The 22,160-nt window shown below is 44.0% G+C and overlaps 1 protein-coding gene across 8 annotated transcripts in view; it reads right to left on the bottom strand.

The window, feature by feature from the left end:
- The window catches only part of MUC13 (mucin 13, cell surface associated), a 50,580-nt gene extending 29,117 nt beyond the window's left edge, over positions 1-21,463 (bottom strand). For 2 of the 8 annotated variants that reach the window (XM_065561527.1, XM_065561523.1), the window contains exons 1-7: positions 21,325-21,463; positions 10,518-10,571; positions 10,103-10,156; positions 2,843-2,950; positions 1,623-1,658; positions 874-909; positions 293-331 (exon numbers count right to left, since the gene is read on the bottom strand). In XM_065561527.1, the coding sequence (XP_065417599.1) occupies positions 293-331; positions 874-909; positions 1,623-1,658; positions 2,843-2,950; positions 10,103-10,156; positions 10,518-10,571; positions 21,325-21,382 (385 nt within the window). In that variant the 5' untranslated portion in view covers positions 21,383-21,463. Of the gene's footprint in view, positions 1-292; positions 332-873; positions 910-1,622; positions 1,659-2,842; positions 2,951-10,102; positions 10,157-10,517; positions 10,572-18,427; positions 18,545-21,324 lie in introns of those variants that run through there. The other 6 variants (XM_065561526.1, XM_065561524.1, XM_065561530.1 and 3 more) reach the window with 4 other exon arrangements.
- Between the last annotated feature and the right edge of the window lie 697 nt (positions 21,464-22,160).

Raw genomic sequence — 22,160 nt, forward strand, 5'->3', positions numbered from 1 at the left:
CCCCAATCCTCTATCCCAGCCCTGAGCCCCCTCCCGGAGTCTGCACCCCCTCCCGCACCCCAACCCCCTACCCCAGCCCAATGAAAGTTATGGAGGGTGTGGGAGAGTGAGCGACGGAGGGAGGGGGATGGAGTCAGTGGGGGCAGAGGTTTTTGGTTTTGTGCAATTAAAAAGTTGGCAACCCTATAACACAGACAGCCTTAATCCTGGCATTTCCTAACCTTTCAGTGCTTGACTTTGCAACACAGTTTTTGTATGTATGATGTCACTTCCATTCCATTGAACCTCTTACCTGTAGTAGCAGATGCAGATGGTGTAGCAGAGGCATCTCCTGTAAAAGAATGAACATCTTACAATGCAAACCTCAGATAATTATTTTCAACAACCTAGTTTTCTACAACTACCTGTCCAAACCATTTTTTTTAAAGGAAATTTTATCTACTTAAAAATCTCTCTTCTATCTGGAAACTTATTAGCTGCTGCATCTGCAAAATGGCAATAACAGAGAGATTGGAGGAAAAACCTGTTTTTCTTTCTTTAGTCAGTTTGTTTCCTTTTTCATTTGACAACACTTTGTGACTAGTCTGTGTCAGTGTTTTCCCTGGAGAGCCAGGCAATTCTGTGTAGGGGTGTCCCACTGCTAGAGGGTGATGGAAAAAGAGGACCTGTAGCTTCTTTTAAACAACTTTTTTTAAACTGACAAAAGTTCAAATTGACAGTATCCCTTTAATAACATCAGCTACTCTGTTAGTTCCACACAATTAAATCATTGTCAGTCTTATTCATGATTTACAATTATTTTCTATAGCAAAATATTTTTGATGGTGATTTTAAGTTTCATACTTGTCAATCAGTTCCATTCCAACCGCTTACCTGTCGAAGTTGTGAGTATTTGGGTAGTGGCATTTACTGTAAGAGAAGAAACAAATCTTTAAATGCAAGCCACACTATGACATTCTATTAAACATATATTGACATCAGATCTGGATAATTGCCTCGGGCTGAATTCCTGGGGAGGGGAGCCAGGGTCTAGGACAAAACTGGGACTGGCAGGATAAAAGGACTGGGACAAAGGGCTGGAGGCCTGGGGTGGTGATTGGACAAGGACTCCAGGCAAGGATGCTGGGATTGGAATCCAGAAGGGATGGGGAATATAGATGGGGCAGAGGGGAGGGAGAGAGGACAGGCCGTAGAGGACTGGGAGGTGGGAAGGAGGAAGAGAGAAAGCTCACACAAGGAGTTGGAGGTGGATGGGATTGGGGGGGGGGAACTGTTTTTCCTCTATTTAGTCAGTTTGTTGCATTATTTTTCATTTGCCAACACCTTGTGACTAGTCTGTGTCAGTGTTTACCCTGTAGACCCAGGCAATTCTTTGTATGGGTGTCTCATTGCTACAGGATATGAAAAGAGAGGACCTGAAGCTTCTTTTATAGAACTTCTATAAACTCACAAAATTCCAAATTGACAGTGTCCCTTTAATATCATCAGCTACTCTGCTGGGTCTTCACAATTAAATAATTGTGAGTTTTATTTATTATTTACAATTATTTTCTATAACAAAATATTTTTGATGGTGATTTTAAGTTTCATACTTATCAATCAGTTCCATTCCTCCTGCTTACCTGTCGTATTATTGGGTACCGGGGTAGTGGCATTTACTGTAAGAGAAGAAAGAAATCTTTTAATGCAAGCCAGACTATGACATCCTAGTACAGGGGTCGGCAACCTTTCAGAAGTGATGTGCCGAGTCTTCATTTATTCACTGTAATTTAAAGTTTTGCATGCCAGTAATACATTTTAACGTTTTTAGAAGGTCTCTTTCTAGAAGTCTATAACATATAACTAAACTATTGTTGTACGTAAAGTAAAATAAGGTTTTTAAAATGTTTAAGAAGCTTCATTTAAAATTACATTAAAACACAGAGCCCCCCGGACCGGTGGCCAGGACTCGGGCAGTGCGAGTGCCACTGAAAATCAGCTCCTGTGCCACCTTCGGCACGCGTGCCATAGGTTGCCTACCCCTGTCCTAGTAAATATATATTGACATCAGACCTGACCCTAACTCAGAGAATGGCCATGAAACTTTTAAATGCCTTGCAAATGGAAGATGTGCTGTTCTTGTCCATTCGTTATGATAATGTCCCAAATATTAACATGTACATTAAATGTTACCATGTTAGAGTAAGATATATTTATTGAAACCACTAGGGGGCATCAGAGGGAACAAACCCTGGGATTGTCAGCCCCATGGATTCAGCAGAAGGTACAGCAGCTTGGCAGAGCCCAAAGAGCCGTAGCCTCCTTGCAGATCATGTTAGTACCCCATGATGAGTCGATCAGTAATAATGATTTTTCTTCCGCACCATAGCTGTGCATGACGCTATGAAACATCAGATATATTGCTCCTCACTTCACTCCTATTCTTCTGTTTACTTGACATAGCTGTGACATATTTGCAAAAAGACTTTAACAGAGAGATTAGAGGGGAAAAAAACTATTTTTTTCTCTTTAGTCAGTTTCTTTACTTTGGGCATTTGATAACACTTTGTGTTAGCCTGTGTCAGTGGTTCCCCTGTAGAGTCAGACAATCAGTTCCATCCCCATTCTTTGTATGGGTGTCCCACTGCTAGAGGGTGACGAAAACGGAGGACCTGAAAGCTTCCTTTAAACACCATTTAGAAACTGACTAAATTCCAAATTGATAGCAGCTACTCTGTTGAGTCTTCACAATTAAATCATCGTCATTATCAGTTATATTTTACAATTCTTTTCTGTAGCAAAATAGTTTTGATTGTGATTTTAAGATTCATACTTATCAATCAGTTCCATTCCTCCTGCTTACCTACTGTAGTTGTGGGTGCCGGGGTACTGGTGGTTGCCGTGGTATTGGTGGGTGCCGTGGTATTGGTGGTTGCTGGGGTATCGGTGGTTGCCGGGGTAGTTGTATTTTCTGTAAAATAAGAAACAAATATTTAAATGCAAGCAACGCTATGGCATCCTAGTAGATATATATAGACATCAGACCTGACCTAACTCAGAGAACTGCCATGAAAGTTTTAACTTCCTTGCAAATGGAAGATGTGCTGTTCTTGCCATTTTTTATGGCAATGTGCCAAATATTAATATATACATTAAATATTATCACATTGTACTCCTGGGGGCAACTCTGCATCCTAAAATTAATAATTCTGAGCACAATTTTTAAATTCTGCAAATTTTGTTTCTCAAAATAACGCTACACAATCACACCAGTTTCAACTATTTTGGTAATTTATTTCAAATACCTGCCAGCAAGTATGTCTGTAACAATACACACGCATACAAAAATTCCCCCAGGAGTAGAGAGTTAAAGAAACCCTCTGACAACCCAGTTCCTGTTTCTCTGATCCCCCCCACAACAAACACCCCCGAGCCCAGCCATGCCTCCCCCTCCCCAACCTAGACATCCACCCCCTTCCTCCCTCCGAACCCAGCCATGCCTCCCCCCAGCTTACACATCCACCCTCTTCCTCCCCCAGAGCCCAGGGATCCAGAGGGAGAAACAGCCTGATGCTTGATCCCAGGCTTGCACAGAGTTTCCTGTGCACAGCCCTCTCCTTCCCTCAGAGCTCTCCTTCCCTCAGAGCATGCTGGGAACTGCAGCTGCCTGGAACCCTCTAGTTCCCTCCCCCGCCCCCCAGCAGTGTCTTCTATGTGTGAGTTGGGCTCTGCTGGGTTCAGTAGCCCCTTGTGGCGACTAGCAGCATTGCAGCCCATTTCTGTGGAGGAAAGGAAATTCTGCGCCAACGTTAATTTCTGCAAAATTCTGCATTGCGCAGTGGCACAGAATTCCACCAGGAGTAATGTTAGGATAAGGTATATTCATTGAAACCACTAGGGGGCATCAGAGGGAACAAACCCTGGGATTGTCAGCACCATGTGTTCAGCAGAAGGTACAATAGCTTGGCAGACTCCAAAGGGCCGTAGCCTCCTTGCAGATCATGCTAGTGCCCCACCATGAGTTGATCAGTAATAATAATTTTTCTTCAACACCATAGCTGTGCCTGATGCTTTGAAGCATCAGGTATATCACTCCCCACTCCACTCCTAGTCCTTCTGCTTACCTGACATAGCTGTGAAAACTACAGCAGAACCTTCTACTAAAGAGCTATATACATGACATCTCTGGAGATCAGCTCTGATTATTACATACGTAATATCCCAGGCAAGTAACCAATGGGAGTTAGAACTCCCTAAAAAGTGAGAGATGGGATGTTCCTGTCTATTTGTTAGGCTTATGTTCCAAGTGTAAACAGTTAAAGTACCTGTGACCAGGTTTGTGGACAGTATGTTTATCAAAACCACAAGGAAGATTCAGCAGGAACAAAATCCTACTCCTATAGCACCAGAGATGAAATCCACCAGGTACTGTGTTGACTTACCACAGTGATATTATCACAATTATTCATGCTAATAATTCTTTTCCACAGAACCATATTTGTGCCTGGTGTTTTATGCCTTTGACATTTTTATTCCTTCTGCTTAGCTCTTGCAACAGCGGAAGGTGTGGTGGAGATACATCCTAGATGTAAGCAGAGTCAGGATGAGCTCTCCCCTGACATCTGGTGGTGAATTATGGCAAGGGTGGAAAAGAACTCCAGGGGCTGATATTGTTTGCATAGGCACACCCACTCACCTGGCATGAAACAACAGCAACTCAAAGTGGTTACTTTGGCTGATGTGGGATCCCCAGTTTTCTCTGTTATTGGGGCAGGAAGAATAAAGTTTTGTTACCCTGATTCTGTGAATCAAGGCCAGTGGAACTGTTGTATGACAGAAGGACTGAGTGAGTCCTTCACCATTACCTAAGTAGCACTTGCTTGACAAGGGGCATGGGTTACAACTCCCAGTGAATGGAGAGAGGATGGGGGCAGGTATTTGTACCTGATGGTATGGGCTCCCTCTGAGGGTTTGAAACACCAATTGCACTACCTGAGGTAAGTGGGGAAATGGGATCCTGGGAGGAAGCACATGCAGGAGAGCGCAAGAGGGGAGGACTCCTGTCTCATGCTGAGAAAGAGGGACGATCGATGAGTTATCTTAAGTGCCTATACACAAATGCAAGAAGCCTGGGAAACAAGCAGGGAGAACTGGAAGTCCTGGCACAGTCAGGGAACTATGATGTGATTGGAATAACAGAGACTTGGTGGGATAACTCACATGACTGGAGTACTGTCATGGATGGATATAAACTGTTCAGGAAGGACAGGCAGGGCAGAAAAGGTGGGGGAGTTGCGTTGTATGTAAGAGAGGAGTATGACTGCTCAGAACTCCAGTATGAAACTGCAGAAAAACCTGAGAGTCTCTGGATAAAGTTGAGAAGTGTGAGCAACGAGGGTGATGTCGTGGTTGGAGTCTGCTATAGACCACCAGACCAGGGGGATGAGGTGGACGAGGCTTTCTTCTGGCAACTAGCAGAAGTTGCTAGATCGCAGGCCCTGGTTCTCATGGGAGACTTTAATCACCCTGATATCTGCTGGGAGAGCAATACAGCGGTGCACAGGCAATCCAGGAAATTTTTGGATAGTGTAGGGGACAATTTCCTGGTGCAAGTGCTGGAGGAACCAACTAGGGGCAAAGCTTTTCTTGACCTGCTACTCACAAACAGGGAAGAACTAGTAGGGGAAGCAAAAGTGGATGGGAACCTGGGAGGCAGTGACCATGAGATGGTCGAGTTCAGGATCCTGACACAAGGAAGAAAGGAGAGCAGCAGAATACGGACCCTGGACTTCAGAAAAGCAGACTTTGACTCCCTCAGGGAACAGATGGGCAGGATCCCCTGGGAGAATAACATGAAGGGCAAAGGGGTCCAGGAGAGCTGGCTGTATTTTAAAGAATCCTTATTGAGGTTGCAGGAACAAACCATCCCGATGTGTAGAAAGAATAGTAAATATGGCAGGCGACCAGCTTGGCTAAACAGTGAAATCCTTGCTGATCTTAAACGCAAAAAAGAAGCTTACAAGAAGTGGAAGATTGGACAAATGACGAGGGAGGAGTATAAAAATATTGCTCAGGCGTGCAGGAGTGAAATCAGGAAGGCCAAATCACACTTGGAGTTGCAGTTAGCAAGAGATGTTAAGAGTAACAAGAAGGGTTTCTTCAGGTATGTTAGCAACAAGAAGAAAATCAAGGAAAGTGTGGGCCCCTTACTGAATGAGGGAGGCAACCTAGTGACCGAGGATGTGGAAAAAGCTAATGTACTCAATGATTTTTTTGCCTCTGTCTTCACGAACAAGGTCAGCTCCCAGACTGTTGCATTGGGCAGCACAGTATGGGGAGAAGGTGACCAACCCTCTGTGGAGAAAGAAGTGGTTCGGGACTATTTAGAAAAACTGGATGTGCACAAGTCCATGGGGCCGGATGCGCTGCATCCGAGGGTGCTAAAGGAGTTGGCGGGTGAGATTGCAGAGCCATTAGCCATTATTTTTGAAAATTCATGGCGATCAGGGGAGGTCCCAGATGACTGGAAAAAGGCTAATATAGTGCCCATCTTTAAAAAAGGGAAGGAGGAGGATCCGGGGAACTACAGGCCAGTCAGCCTCACCTCAGTCCCTGGAAAAATCATGGAGCAGGTCCTCAAGGAATCAATTATGAAACATTTAGAGGAGAGGAAAGTGATCAGGAACAGTCAGCATGGATTCACGAAGGGGAAGTCGTGCCTGACTAACCTAATTGCCTTCTATGATGAGATAACTGGCTCTGTGGATGAGGGGAAAGCAGTGGATGTGTTGTTCCTTGACTTTAGCAAAGCTTTTGATACGGTCTCCCACAGTATCCTTGCCGCCAAGTTAAAGAAGTATGGGCTGGATGAATGGACTGTAAGGTGGATAGAAAGCTGGCTAGATCGTCGGGCTCAACGGGTAGTGATCAATGGCTCCATGTCTAGTTGGCAGCCGGTTTCAAGCGGAGTGCCCCAAGGGTCGGTCCTGGGGCCGGTTTTGTTTAATATCTTTATTAATGATCTGGAGGATGGTGTGGACTGCACTCTCAGCAAGTTTGCAGATGACACTAAACTAGGAGGCGTGGTAGATACACTAGAGGGTAGGGATCGGATACAGAGGGACCTAGACAAATTAGAGGATTGGGCCGAAAAAAACCTGATGAGGTTCAACAAGGACAAGTGCAGAGTCCTGCACTTAGGACGGAAGAATCCCATGCACTGCTACAGACTAGGGACTGAATGGCTAGGTAGCAGTTCTGCGGAAAAGGACCTAGGGGTCACAGTGGACGAGAAGCTGGATATGAGTCAACAGTGTGCTCTTGTTGCCAAGAAGGCTAACGGCATTTTGGGCTGTATAAGTAGGGGCATTGCCAGCAGATCGAGGAACGTGATCGTTCCCCTTTATTCGACATTGGTGAGGCCTCATCTGGAATACTCTGTCCAGTTTTGGGCCCCACACTACAAGAAGGATGTGGAAAAATTGGAAAGAGTCCAGCGGAGGGCAACAAAAATGATTAGGGGTCTGGAGCACATGACTTATGAGGAGAGGCTGAGGGAACTGGGATTGTTTAGTCTCCAGAAGAGAAGAATGAGGGGGGATTTGATAGCAGCCTTCAACTACCTGAAGGGGGGTTCCAAAGAGGATGGAGCTCGGCTGTTCTCAGTGGTGGCAGATGACAGAACAAGGAGCAATGGTCTCAAGTTGCAGTGGGGGAGGTCCAGGTTGGATATCAGGAAAAACTATTTCACTAGGAGGGTGGTGAAACACTGGAATGCATTACCTAGGGAGGTGGTGGAGTCTCCTTCCTTGGAGGTTTTTAAGGCCCAGCTTGACAAAGCCCTGGCTGGGATGATTTAGCTGGGAATTGGTCCTGCTTTGAGCAGGGGGTTGGACTAGATGACCTCTTGAGGTCCCTTCCAACTCTGATATTCTATGATTCTATATACCTTCTCTCTTCACTGTTGAATGTCAGAGCTAACTTTGATTCCATTAGGAGTCTAGTTACAGACTGCTGAGCTGAATTCACTTTGGGCCAATGGTGCACTAGCTCCCCTACTATGAGCTGAAATTGCTAAGAGCTGAAGTCACAAACGAGCTAAAGTTCTTAAGAGCTGAGATCACTGAGTGCTGTGTTAACTAGTGGGGGAGCCTGAAGCTATATTGCTAAGCGGCTGGCGGAGCAGCTAGCAGAGTGGAGCCTCGTGGGGATGGTTGGAGCAGAGCTGAGCAACTCACAGGTCGGTAAGCAGAGCAGAGCGGAGCGGCTGGAGGAGCAGCGAGCAGAGCGGAGCCTTGTGGGAGCGGCCCAAGGGACGGCTGAAGTGGAGCAGAGCTGAGCGGCTCACAGGTTGGTGAGCAGAGCGGAGGAGCTGCCAGAGCAGTTTGTGGGACGGCGGGAGCAGCTCACGGGACAGCTGGTGGAGTGGAGCAGCTCGTGGTGAAGGCTGCGGCGGAACCCCATCAGCCTCGGATCATGTAAGGTGTTCCTTAACACGACTTTGGGGGGTTGTTGGACTTTTGGGACTTTGGTGATTCTTGGGTTGCTGGTTTCAAGAACCAACGGGAAAGGACACAGCCCAATTTGCTGGGGTGGGTTTTTTGCTCATGGTTTGTGTTATGAATCCTGTTTGTGGTGTTTTTCCAATTTAATGCTGATGTCGTTTACCTCATGTTATTAAACATTTTCTGTTACACTCAGACTCCGTGCTTGCGAGAGGGGAAGTATTGCCTCTTAGAGGCGCCCAGGGGGTGGTATGTAATTGTCCCAGGTCACTGGGTGGGGGCTCGACCAGTTTTGCATTGCGTTATTGAAACGGAACCCATAGATACAGAACCCGGCCCTTGTTGCTGCCAACTTAGAGGGGCAGAAGGGTTACATATATATGATTTCTGTCACCTTTTAATAGAAACCACATAACCACAGTCCAGTAAACATATACTGACCCAGGGACCCCTTCAACAGACATACATAGAAATAAATATCAGTATTATTAAAGGAATCTCCACCAGCCTAAAAATCTTGCTCGGGGCTGACAAACATGTTACCTGCTATAGTTACAAGATGGCTACAAGTGAAAGACTAGAACAGGGAGAAATGTTTTCTCTGTTTAGTTTATTTATACCATATATTTGACAGCACCATGTATATAATCAGTGTCACTATTTCCCCTGAATAAATAGTTTCTCCTTTGTTTATATGGGTCTCACACTACTATAGGGTGAGGAAAACACAGGAAACACAATTTTAACTGCACAGAATTTGGCCATGTGGCTCAGGGACTTATGTAGGTACTGAAATTACTGTAAAGTCATGTTTTTAATTGACTGGATTTCAAGTGAGTAATGTGCTCAGCAAATGTAATGGCTATTCACCATGATATCATCAGCAGTTGTATGTGTTATTTACTATTATTTTTCAGGGATAGCTCAGTGGTTTGAGCATTGGCCTGCTAAACCCAGGGTTGTGAGTTCAATCCTTGAGGGGGCCACTTAGGGATCTGGGGCAAAATCAGTACTTGGTCCTGCTAGTGAAGGCAGGGGGCTGGACTTGATGACCTTTCAAGGTCCCTTCCAGTTCTAGGAGATGGGATATCTCCATTAATTTATTTATTTATAATTTATAACACCCAAGTTTTCTAGCGCCACGTGTTTAAATAAAACTCTGGATTTTTAAAAAGAACTTCCATCTACTTAAAACACGCTTCTCTGTGAAAAAACTTGTTACGTGCTTTATTTGCAAAATGGCTTTAACAGAGAGATTAGGGGGAAAAAAACTATTTTTCTCCATTTAGTCAGTTTCTTTACTTTGGGCATTTGATAACACTTTGTGTTAGCCTGTGTCAGTGGTTCCCCTGTAGAGTCAGACAATCAGTTCCACCCCCATTTTTTGTATGGGTGTCCCACTGCTAGAGGGTGATGAAAATGGAGGACCTGAAAGCTTCCTTTAAACACCATTTAGAAACTGACTAAATTCCAAATTGATAGCAGCTACTCTGTTGAGTCTTCACAATTAAATCATCGTCATTATCAGTTATATTTTACAATTCTTTTCTGTAGCAAAATAGTTTTGATTGTGATTTTAAGATTCATACTTATCAATCAGTTCCATTCCTCCCGCTTACCTAGTGTAGTTGTGGGTGCCGGGGTATTGGTGGTTGCCGGGGTAGTTGTATTTTCTGTAAAATAAGAAACAAATATTTAAATGCAAGCAACGCTATGGCATCCTAGTAAATATATATAGACATCAGACCTGACCTAACTCAGAGAACTGCCATGAAAGTTTTAACTTCCTTGCAAATGGAAGATGTGCTGTTCTTGCCATTTTTTATGGCAATGTGCCAAATATTAATATATACATTAAATGTTATCACATTGTACTTACTAAATTTGAAATTGACATCAGCTACTCTGTTGAGTCTTCACAATTAAATCATCGTCATTATCAGTTATATTTTAGAATTCTTTTCTGTAGCAAAATATTATTGATTGTGATTTTAAGATTCATACTTATCAATCGGTTCCATTCCTCCCACTTACCTAGCGTAGTTGTGAGTGCCGTGGTAGTGTTGGATTCTGTGGAAGTGGTACTTACTGTAAAATAAGGAACAAATCTTTAAATTCAAGCAACCCTATGACATCCTAGTAAATATATATAGACATCAGACCTGACCTAACTCAGAGAACTGCCAAGAAATTTTTAACTTCCTTGCAAATGGAAGATGTGCTGTTCTTGTCCGTTTGATATGGTAATGTCCCACATATTAACATATACATTGAATGATACCACGTTATACTCCTGGGGGCATTCTGCACTAAAAATTAAAAATTCTGCATCCAAAAATTAAAAATTATGCACACAATATTTAAAAATTCTGCAAAATTTGTTTGTCAAAATAACACTGCATAAACCTACTTCATGCAACTGTACTAGTTGCAGCTGACGAACAAAAGAAAACCAATATCCACATCACTAGAACCTTAGGACAAGATATATTTATTGAAACCACTAGGGGGCATCAGAGGGAACAAACCCTGGGATTGTCAGCGCCATGTGGTCTGCAGACAGCATCCGCTGCAGTAGCTTGGCACACCCCAAAAGGCAGTAGCCTCCTTGGAGCTGCAGCTGATGAACCAAAGAAAACAAATATCCACAGCACTACAGCGTGGTAAATGTCTGACATCTATGGACATCGACTCTGATCATAACTTGGGCAAATAGCGCATGGGAGTTTTAACTTCCTAGCAACTGGGAGATGTGATGTTCTAGCCCTATTATTATGCCTAGACTCCAAAAGGTAAAAGGTATTGTTAGGACACATTTATCTAAATCCTTAGGGGGCATCCGTGGGAACAGCACCTGAGATCTTCAAAACCAAAGGTGAAGTTCACCAGCTACTCCACCATTTTATGACTACAATAAAGAAATATATTATTTATTATTCATTACTCTTTGTCTACACCATATCTGTTCCTGAGGCTTTTAAGCCTCAGACTGAGCAATCTCTTGTATGCCTACCACTGACTTCGTAGCTGGGGAAAATGCGGTAGTGGTATTTCCAATAAGAGAGTAAATGACCTGACAATTCAAACCTCAGTTTGACAGAAAAAAATATAATTTAGATGTAGACTATGGGTCTGATCCTTACTCAGGAAAAAATCACCCATGGGAATTTGAACTTCTGAGCAATGGGAAGTGATTTTTTTAGTTTGTTATGTGAATGTTAATATTGTACATAAATGTATCTGTGCTTTGGAATAACATTTACCAAAATCACCATTCGAACCCAGAGGGGACATTAAATGTTACCACGTTAGGATAAGATATATTTGGTGCCCCATGATTAGTTGATCAATAATAATTATTTTTCTTCAGCACCATAGCTGTGCCTGATGCTTTGAAGCGTCAGGTATATCACTCCCCACTCCATTCCTAGTCCTTCTGCTTACCTGACATAGCTGTGAAAGCTGCAGCAGAACCTCCTACCAAAGCGCTAAATACATGACATCTCTGCAGATCAGCTCTGATTATTACATAGGTAAGTCACTTGTGGGAGTTTTAAACTTCCCAACCACTGGGAATTGTGATGCCCTTGCCCATTTATTATGCGTATGTAACAGATATTAACGTTTAAAAATAAATGTAACTATAGATTGAAATATTTACTTTAAGTCCCCCCCCAAAAAAACAAAAACAAAAAAGAAATATCCACATCACTAGAACTGTCTGGTAAATGCAGATCATCAATGGACATCGGCTCTGATCATTACTCGGCAAATAGCTCATGGGAGTTTTAACTTCCTAGCAATTGGGAGAGATGTGATGTTCCAGCCCATTTGTTAAGCTTAGACTCCAAAAGGTAACATGTAAATTAACTGTAATTAGCTATTGGTAGCACATCTTTATCTAAATCCTCAGGAGGCAACCATGGGAAAACCACTTGGGACCTTCAAAACCAAGGGTGAAATTCACCAGCTACTCCACAGTTGTATTAATCCAACTAATAAATACAGTATTTGTCTACAACACCATATTTGTGCCTGGTGCTTTTAAACCTCATAGCGAGCAATCTCTTCTGTGCCTACTGCTGACTTTTGTAGCTGGGAAAAGTGCAGTAGCGGTATTTCCTTTAACAGATTAAATGATCCCAAAACTAAACCCTCAGTTTGACAGTCTAATTAAAATATAACTTATATATAGATGTCAGGTTTGATCCTCACTCAGGGAAAAGTCACCATGAGAATTTTAACTTCTGAGCAATGGGTCACATGAGTTTCTTGGCTCTTTTTTAAATTAAAGTTAACTTTTAACATAAATCTATCTATGCGTTGGTATAACGTTGATCAAATCTATCATTGGGACCTAGAGACAAAAACCCAGAACATGAAGCACCACCAGCTATTTGCTGGCTCTTCACCATTAGGTTTGTAAGTTCGTTGGGGCTCAAATAGTCTTTTTTTTTTTGGTCTGTACAGCGCTTAGCACTGTAGGATCATGGTCCATGACTGGGGCTCCAAAGTCTACTTCAACAGAAATAAATAGATAAATAAATATTACCAAGAGATGAGTGTTATTTATTAGCAATCATTGTTTTTCACCTATAAAAATAAATATCCTGCTCCAACCTAAAGAATCTTTCTTATGGCTGTGAAACATGTTACCTGCAATATTTACAAGATAGCTGCATGACTAAAGCAGAGGAAAATGTTCTCTGTTTAGTTGATTTACTCCACATATTTGACAGCACCATGTGTATAGTCAGTTTCACTATTTCCCTGGCATAAACAGTTTCTCCTTTTGTTTATATGGGTCTCACACCACTATAGGGTGAGGAAAACAGGAAACACAATTTAAACGCCACATAATTTAGAGGAAAAAAACCTATTTTTCTCTGTTTAGTCAGTTTCTTTACTTCGGGCAGTTGATATCACTTTGTGTCTAGTCTGTGTCCGTGGTTCCCCTGTAGAGTCAGACAATCAGTTCCATCCCCATTCTTTGTATGGGTGTCCCATTCCTTGAGCGTGATGAAAACAGAGGACCTCAATCTTCCTTTAAACACATTATATAAACTGACTAAATTTCAAATTGACATCAGCTACTCTGTTGGGTCTTCACAATTAAATCATCATCAGTATTATTTATTATTTACAATTATTTTCTATAGCAAAATATTTTTGATGGTGATTTTAAGATTCATACTCATCAATCAGTTCCATTCCTCCTGCTTACCTGGCGCAGTTGAGGTGACTTGGGTATTTACAACAAAAGAAGAAACAAATTTTTAAATACAAGCCACGCTATGACATCCTAGTAAGTATATATTGACATCAGGCCTGGCGCAAACTCAGAAAACTGCCATGAAAGTTTTAACTTTCTTGCAAATGGAAGATGTGCTGTTCTTGCTGTTTGTTATGGTAATGTCCCAACTATTAACATATACATTAAATGTTATCACATTGTACTCCTGGGGGCAACTCTGCATCCTAAAATTAATAATTCTGAGCACAATTTTTAAATTCTGCAAATGTTATTTGTCAAAATAGCACTACATAGTCATGCCAGTTTCAATTTTTTGGTAATTCAAAATACCTGCCAGCAAGTATGTCTGTAAAAATACAGACACACACACAAATTCTCACAGGAGTAGAGAGTTAAAGAAACCCTCTGACAACCCAGTTCCTGTTTCTCTGATCCCCCAACCACCAACACCCCTGAGCAGGGCCGGTTCCAGGGTTTTGGCTGCCCCAAGGAGCCAAAAAAAAAAAAAAAAGCCGTGATCGTGATCTGCGGCGGCAATTCGGCGGAAGATCCTTCGCTCTGAGCGGGAATGAGGGACCGTCCACCGAATTGCCGCCGAATAGCTGGACCTGACGCCCTTCTCTGGAGTGGCTGCTGCAAGCACCTGATTGCCAAGCTGGTGCCTGGAGCCGGCCCTGCCCCCGAGCCCAGCCATGCCTCCCCCCAGCCTAGACATCCGTATCCTTCCGCCCCCAGAGCCCAGCGATCCAGAGGGAGAAACAGCCTGATGCTTGGTCCCAGGCTTGCATGGAGTTTCCTGTGCACTGCCCTCTCCTTCCCTCAGGGCATGCTGGGAACTGCAGCTGCCTGGAATCCTCTAGTTCCCTCCCGCACCCCCCAGCAGTGTCTTCTATGTGTGAGCTGGGCTCTGCCGGGTTCAGTAGCCCCTTGTGGTGGCTAGCAGCATTGCAGCCCATTTCTGTGGGGGAAAGGAAATTCTGCGCCAACGTTAATTTCTGCAAACTTCTGCATTGCGCAGTGGCACAGAATTCCCCCAGGAGTAACGTTAGGATAAGATATATTTATTGAAACCACTAGGGGGCATCAGAAGGAACAAACCCTGGGATTGTCAGTGCCATGTGTTCAGCAGCAGCTTGGCACCCCCCAAAGAGCTGTTGCCTCCTTGGAGTTGCAGCTGATGAACCAAAGAAAACAAATATCCACAGCACTACAAGAGCGTGGTAAATGTATGAGATCTATGGACATCGTCTCTGATCATAACTTGGGCAAATAGCTCATGGGAGTTTTAATTTCCTAGCAACTGGGAGATGTGATGTTCTAGTCCAATTATTATGCTTAGGCTCCAAAAGGTAACAGGTATTGTTAGAACAAATTTATCTAAATCCTAAGGGGGTATCCATGGGAACAGCACCTGGAACCTTCAGAACCAAGGGTGAAATTCACCAGCTACTCAACGATTTTATGAATAAATATATTATTTATTAGTCATTACTATTTGTCTGCATCATATTTGTGCTTGGTGCTTTTAAGTCTCAGAGGGCGCAAACTCTACCATGCCTCCTCAATTTCAAAACTCAACTTGACAATCTGATTAAAACATAACCTATATATAGCCCTCAGGTCTGATCCTTACTCAGGGAAAAATCACCCATGGGAATTTTAACTTCTGAGCAATGGGACATGTGATTTCCTTAGCTCTTTGTTATGTTAAAGTTAACTTTTTACATAAATGTATCTATGCTTTGGTATAACATTATCAAAGCCACCATTGGGACCCAGAGAGAAAAATCTAGAACATGAAGCACCCAGGATGAAATTCACCAGCTATTTGCTGGATCTTCACCATTGGGGTTGTAAGTTTTTGGGGGCTCGGATGGTCTTTTTGTTCCATCTGTACAGCGCCTAGCACTGCAGGATCGTGGTTCATGACTGAGGCTTCAAAGTCTACCACAACACTAATAATTAGCGAAACAAATGTTACCAACACGATTGAGTGTTATTTATTAGCAATAATTATTTTTCTACAGCATCATATTTGTTCCTCCTTCCTTTAAGCCTCATATTATAGGCAGGGCAGGTAGCACCTCTTCTGATTAAAGTTGCTAAACACTTCTATTATAGGACCTTCTTTTCAATGGCTTGTAACTTTGCCAAACTTCAACTGTTTGGGTTGAAATTTTCCATGCTGGGTAATTGCCTCAGGCTGAATTCTTGTGGACGGGAGCCAGGGATTGGGATCAGAAATGGGACTGGCTGGATAAAAAGACTGGGACAAAGAGCCAGAGGTCTGGGGAGGTGATTGGACGAGGACTCCAGGAAAGGATTCTGGGACCTGAAGCTTCCTTTAAATGTATTTTATAAATTAACTAAATTTCAAATTGACAGTATGTGTTTAATATCATCAGCTGGTCTGTTGGTTCTACACAATTAAATCATCATTGGTATTATTTACAATTTTTCAATAGAAAAATATTTGCAGCAGGTGATTTTAATACTATCAATAAGGGTGGCAGAATTCAATTTTTTTTAAATAATTTTGATATATGATATAGGTGTTTATTTTTAAGCTTCTTAACATTTTTGATCAATTTAAGTTTTTGCAGTTTTGGGAAATAATTGGGGGGTGTCAAAATAACTTTTAATGACAGCAGGTGGTAAGATTAAATAAGTGAAAGTTTTATAAACCATAAAAACACACTGTTAACATCATGTATCAAAATATATTAAGTAAATATTCTTGTATTAAACTCTAAGAAGCTCTCAAGTAGCTTTTTTTTTACTTTGCTTATCTGTAAATTTCAACTAGTATAGAAGGAAATATTTTTTCTGGTTTCTCTGTTTACAGTGAAATTGACGCTTACCAACATTTAGCAATAAAAATGTAATCCTTCCAAGCTTACTAATCAGTCAATTCCATTTCTCTTGCTTTTCTGATCCTAACTCAGAGAAATAGCTCATGAAAGTTAATTTCCTTGAAAATGGGAGATGTGATGTTCTTGTCCATTTGTTATGTTAATGTCCCAAATATTAACGTGTAAAGTAACCTGTATTCTCACAAGATGCAATAATATATATTTATTGAAACCACTAGGGGACGTCCGTGGGAACAAATCCTGAGATTGTTGTCAGTGTTAACATCTAAAGTAAATGTAACTGTAGGTTGAAATAACAGAGTTCTCTAAATTACCAGGTATTGTGTGGGAAGAAAAAGTGGCACTATCAGCACCATTACCTTCCATTTCTTCTGCTTAACTCTTGGAGCTGGGGAAGGTGTGGGTAGAGAGAAGTTTTATAAAAGAGTAAAGAAATGCTAAAATGCAAACCTGACTTCAACAATCTGGTAAATCTATATTGAGCAAGGGACAGACTCTGCCCAGACTGCAGCTAAAGACAAAACTTCTGTAAGAACAGACCTTTCTTTTGAAATTACCATGGAATGAACTTGTCAGTTTACTTGATTAACGTTACAAATGCTAACATGTAAACTACAGATTAACACATTTAAAAAAATCATATTCTAGTTCCCGTTTGAATTTGAGGAAGATTGACTTAGGTCTTATCCTGTTCCTGTTGAAGCCAACAGCAAAACTCTCCTTGACTTCAGTGGGATCAGGCCCATAGTACATTTTATTTAAAAAATGGTCCCAGTCTGAAAAGTGACTAATGAATAATAGCACCTTTTCACTCAGCAGATCCTGTGTCTCTGTTTGGACAACATGAAACACCTAAATCAGTAGTTCCTGTTGAAATTCTGCTGTATGTCCCTATTGCAGGGGCAAAACCGGACTCTCGTTTTATCTGTGCAGCTCTGCCTTGTGTGAGCAAAACAAACCTTAAACAAACAAAGAACCTTGTTGTTTTTCAGACCCAGACGTGCGTTTGCAGCATTGAGTTGGGAATGGGAGTTTTCAATTATAAACTGACCACATCTGGTAAGGAGCCTCTGAATTACAATAAACATGGTCCCCTATTATGCTATTTGTACAGTCAGGTTTTGGAGCAGAATTTCACTAGAGAATTTCAGCCTTTTTAGGTATCCTTCTTAATGGTTGAATTTGAAAATGTGGTATTGTTTGGGTCTAGAAAAAAGGAAAATAAATCTTAATGGGCGTGCTGGTAAATGTATTATATTGACATAGGCCCAGATTCTGATCTCAGTTAAACAGATTCTGGTGAAAATTGTATCCCATTCGTCACTGTAGTATCCACACTCACTTTCACCCCAATGTTCTAATTTCAAAGCCATGCATGCAGGGCCGGCTCTAGCTTTTTTGCTGCCCCAAGCAGCAAAAAAAAGTGCTGCCCCCGAGCCCCCCCGCCGAGCGCCGGAGCCCGCCCTCCCCCTGAGCCGAGTGCCGCCGGAACCCCCCCCCCGAGCGCTGAGCCCCGCGCCGCCCCCCGCCCAGCGCCGCGCCGTGCCGCCAGAGCCCGCCCCCGCCCCCTGCCGAACGCCGCCGGAACCCCCCTCCAGCACCGCGCCCGCGCCGCACCCCCACCGAGCGCCGCGCTGCCGGAGCCCGCCCCCGCCCCCCCGCCGAGTGCCGCCGGAACCCCCCTCCAGTGCCACGCCCGCGCCGCCCGCTCGCCGAGCCCCGCGCAACCGGAGCCTGCCCCCCCAGCGCCGTGCCGAGCCGCCGGAGCGCCCCCCCCGCGCGGAATGCCGTGCCGCGCTCCCCCCACCACCCCTTACCAGGTGCCGCCCCAAGCATGTGCTTGGGTGCCTGGTGCCTGGAGCCGGCCCTGCATGCATGTAGGTTGCCAGTGAAAGAGAGCTAGTGTGGGTCCCATCTGGGACATAGGAGACCACTATGCCTGCTCCAAAGAAGCCCTGGATTGGGATCCTTTCAGAAGCTGGGTACATCCTAACAGGTGTTGCAGGCTAGAAATGAAGCCAGATTGCAGCTTCTGGGGACAAGCGATTCACAGGAGAGGGGTCTCAAGACTCAACTGGGAGGGGAGGAGAGGGGCCTGCCCCTTTTGCCTCCCCCACTCTCTGCCTGGACATTAGGAAGAGACGTGGTGGGGGAATGCTCAGTCAACAGACTGAGCTGCTGGAACTGGTTGGAAACTCCCACTGGAGAGAAAGCAGGCGGTGACCACGCCCCAAACTGAAGAGAGAGCAGGGAGATAGGAAGTGGTTCTGGGAAGGCTGGTCAGGTGCACCAGGAAGAGGTGACTGAGACATTCCTTGCCTCTCCCCTTTGGGCCCTGGGTCCCTCTACTTTCCCTCTTTTCCCTCTCTCCTATCTGTCTGGGAGATCTTTGGGGCACCAGGGAATTGATGAGCCATGGTTGGCCCATTGGTCCTGTTGGCCTCTGATTGAAACCTGCTACAGGAGGCTTAACATAGGTTTGGTCAACAAGCTAGCCAGCACTAGTGAGCTTCAGTCCCTTATTTTAATGAGCAGCCATCTGATTTCAACAGGAACAGAATTAGATTAGGTTTGAGGGTTGGTTGGCTTAATTCCCAAAGAACAGGTGTTTTGCATTCTCTATAAGATTCACTTTGCTCTGTATTAACCTTAACCTGAAGGAAGGCCACACCCATGTGTTATCAGCACCAGCTTCTGCAGACAAAGCTTGGGGCAGCATTTCCATTATAAACCTACTCTACACCCCACAAGGGTGGAGGAGGTTTTACATATTTAAAGGTAAATTTAAGGCTCAAGCACAATGCCATGGATACTGAAATCGTGTATTTAGCTACAGAATTGGTACAGAACAGACAACAGTTTCCCACTGCCTTGCCTGCATGCTTGCCAATCAGCTCCTCCCCCTCCCTCCTAACGTCTCCTGTCCGCCGCGGATCAGCTGTTCAGCAGCATGCAGGAGGTGCTCGGGGGGAGGAGGAGGAGTGAGGGCAGGGCGTGCTCGGGGGAGGGGTTGGAATGGGGCAGGGGGCCAGTGGGGGTGGGAAGAGGCAGGGCTCGGTTGGGGACTTGGGGGAAGGGGTGGAGTGGGGGCGGGGCCTGGGGCGGAGCAGGGGTCGAGCACCCCCTGGCAACTCATAAAGACGGCGCCTATGCATGAGGTATGGCTGCCCGCAAACAACTCCAAAGGATTTTCATTTAAAAATTAAAGATTTGGGAACAAGCACAGCAGTTCCTATGTCTCCATGTTTATAATATATATAGGTCATTGGACTGTACGCTATTCATGTTCGTACAGTGCCTAATTCGTTGTGAGTGCAACTGGAAATAATAATAATACCATCTAGCTCTTAGGCAGCACTTTCCATCAGCAGAGCTCAAAGCAATTTTCAATGGCATTGGAAGAAATGAATGTGTCACAATGACTGGTTTATCTAATGTATTGTGTGTGTATCACTATAGTTACTGACAGGGCCACCCAGAGGATTCAGGCGGCCTGGGGTCTTCGGCGGTGGGGGGCCCCCGCCGCCGAATTGCTGCCGAAGACCCAGCATTTTGGCGGCGGATCCCGGGCCGGAAGGACCCCCAGCGCGGGTCTTCGGGGCACTTCGGCGGCGGGTCCCAGAGTGGAAGGACCCCTGCCTCCGAATTGCCGCCGAAGATCTGGAGCGGAAGAAGCCCCGGGGGCCTGGGCCCCGCAAGAGTTTTCCGGGGCCCCCAGAGCGAGTGAAGGACCCTGCTCCAGGGGCCCCAAAAAACTCTTGTGGGGGCCCCTGCGGGGCCCAGGGCCTGGGGCAAATTGCCCCACTTGCCCCCCCCCCTCTGGGCGGCCCTGGTTACTGAGCTTGTATCCTCCCTTCACATTGCTCTAAAGCTGTGAAGACCTTCAGACAGCTGCCATCCAAGCGCCTGCTCTTTCCCACCCCTCCCCCCCCACTTCTGAATGTACTCCTAGATTACAAAAAAATCAGGAAGGAAGGGATTAAGGCTGTTGCTCTGTCTTGTTATTATATCAGTGGCAATGCTCGGGTCAAATAAAATAAGTTAAAGATTGACTCTCAGCTTTCACTTGGCATATTCCTGGCTTTTGTTGATTTGATCCTTTATTAGATTTAACCCTAGATATCAGATACATATCCCCAGCCCCTTATAATTTATTGGGTATCCAATCCCATGCCTTCAAACTCAACAGCAAAACTCCCATTGACTTCAATGGGGCAGGATCAAATCCTGTGTGGATCAGCTGGTGTGGAGCTGTTTTTTGTGAAGATTATTCTTTCAGGGATTAAGTGTTCTGCTGAAATAAAGGACACCTACAGCACACAGTTCTCCTGGAGCTGAAGTGGAATAGTTACGCATTTACTGATGAAAATAGCCCCGCTTCTTATCTTTTCTAATGAAGGCTTAATCATTGTGCTTCAGTACATAGGTCATGCAAACAGATCTCAACTTTATGCACAAAATCAATTTAATCACAAAACAACAATGTTTTTGTCTGGGTCTGTGAATAGGTAAAACTTGGTGTCGGTTAAATTTTGCCACCCCTTAATTAATCAGAAACTAGAAGCGCTGAAATGTAACCATTCTTCTGCTGAATATTTCATTCTTTTAAGAACTACCGTAGTAAATGCACCACTAGGAAAATGTTACCCATTCCCTGTGTAGATGAATTGGGTTCTTATTTAAAAGTCCCAGAATAGAAGATAGCGTTTCTTACCTTTCTCGGCACAGAAAGCAAAGCTAAGCAGAAGGGCGAGAGATACGAAGCCTTTCATTTTTGCGGCTGCTCTCAGGTAATCCTACGAGGAAGTGGTTTCTCTCCTAATGTCTGCTCATTTAAGATTGTTCTAACAGGTACAGAGTTCAACCTCTAACTGACGTCAGAATTGCAAATGGCAGCAAATGGATGATGTTAATTTGTTTTTAGCTTCCTCTTTAGACTTTGAGACAGAATGATGCTCGCTTGCTTAATACCAACAATTAACTTGCTGTAAAATGATGGCACTTTAAGCCTCAGCTCATATTTGCATTAGTCATATAAGCAAATGATTCTTTACATATGCTCAGTGGGATACAAATTCTAGGCCAAGACGTACATTTCAGTACAGAAAAGTAAAAGGTAACAGAAAACAGCTGGAGTTTGGAAGCCACAGAAATGGGAGTTGGACTGAGCCTGAATAAAGCAGATTTGCGAAATAAACACTCTTTATCCTCAACTCCTGGCAAGACAAGTGTCAGCATAAGCAACTGTCGACATAATTGACTGGGGGATCAATTATAAATCTCTTTGCTGCTGTTTAAAGTTTTGAAGTTGCTCTGCTAGGCCTGTAACTCTTCTGTCAGGGCTGGGTTCAATCTGTCTAGAAGGCCTTTCCTAAGAATAAATAAAGCTAAGGCTTGAGGGCCCAGTCAGAGCCGTAGCTCTATTACTTGCTCTGGGCAATTAAAATGCAACGTCCTTGGTCTCCTATGCAGGCGCCTCTTCCCTATGTGTAAGCCCTCAGATTTCTTTGGGAACATGGAACCACAAGGGTCTGTTTATTTGGGAGGGAA

Source organism: Chrysemys picta, chromosome 11 (genome assembly GCF_011386835.1).
Source record: "Chrysemys picta bellii isolate R12L10 chromosome 11, ASM1138683v2, whole genome shotgun sequence".
NCBI lineage: Eukaryota > Metazoa > Chordata > Testudines > Emydidae > Chrysemys > Chrysemys picta.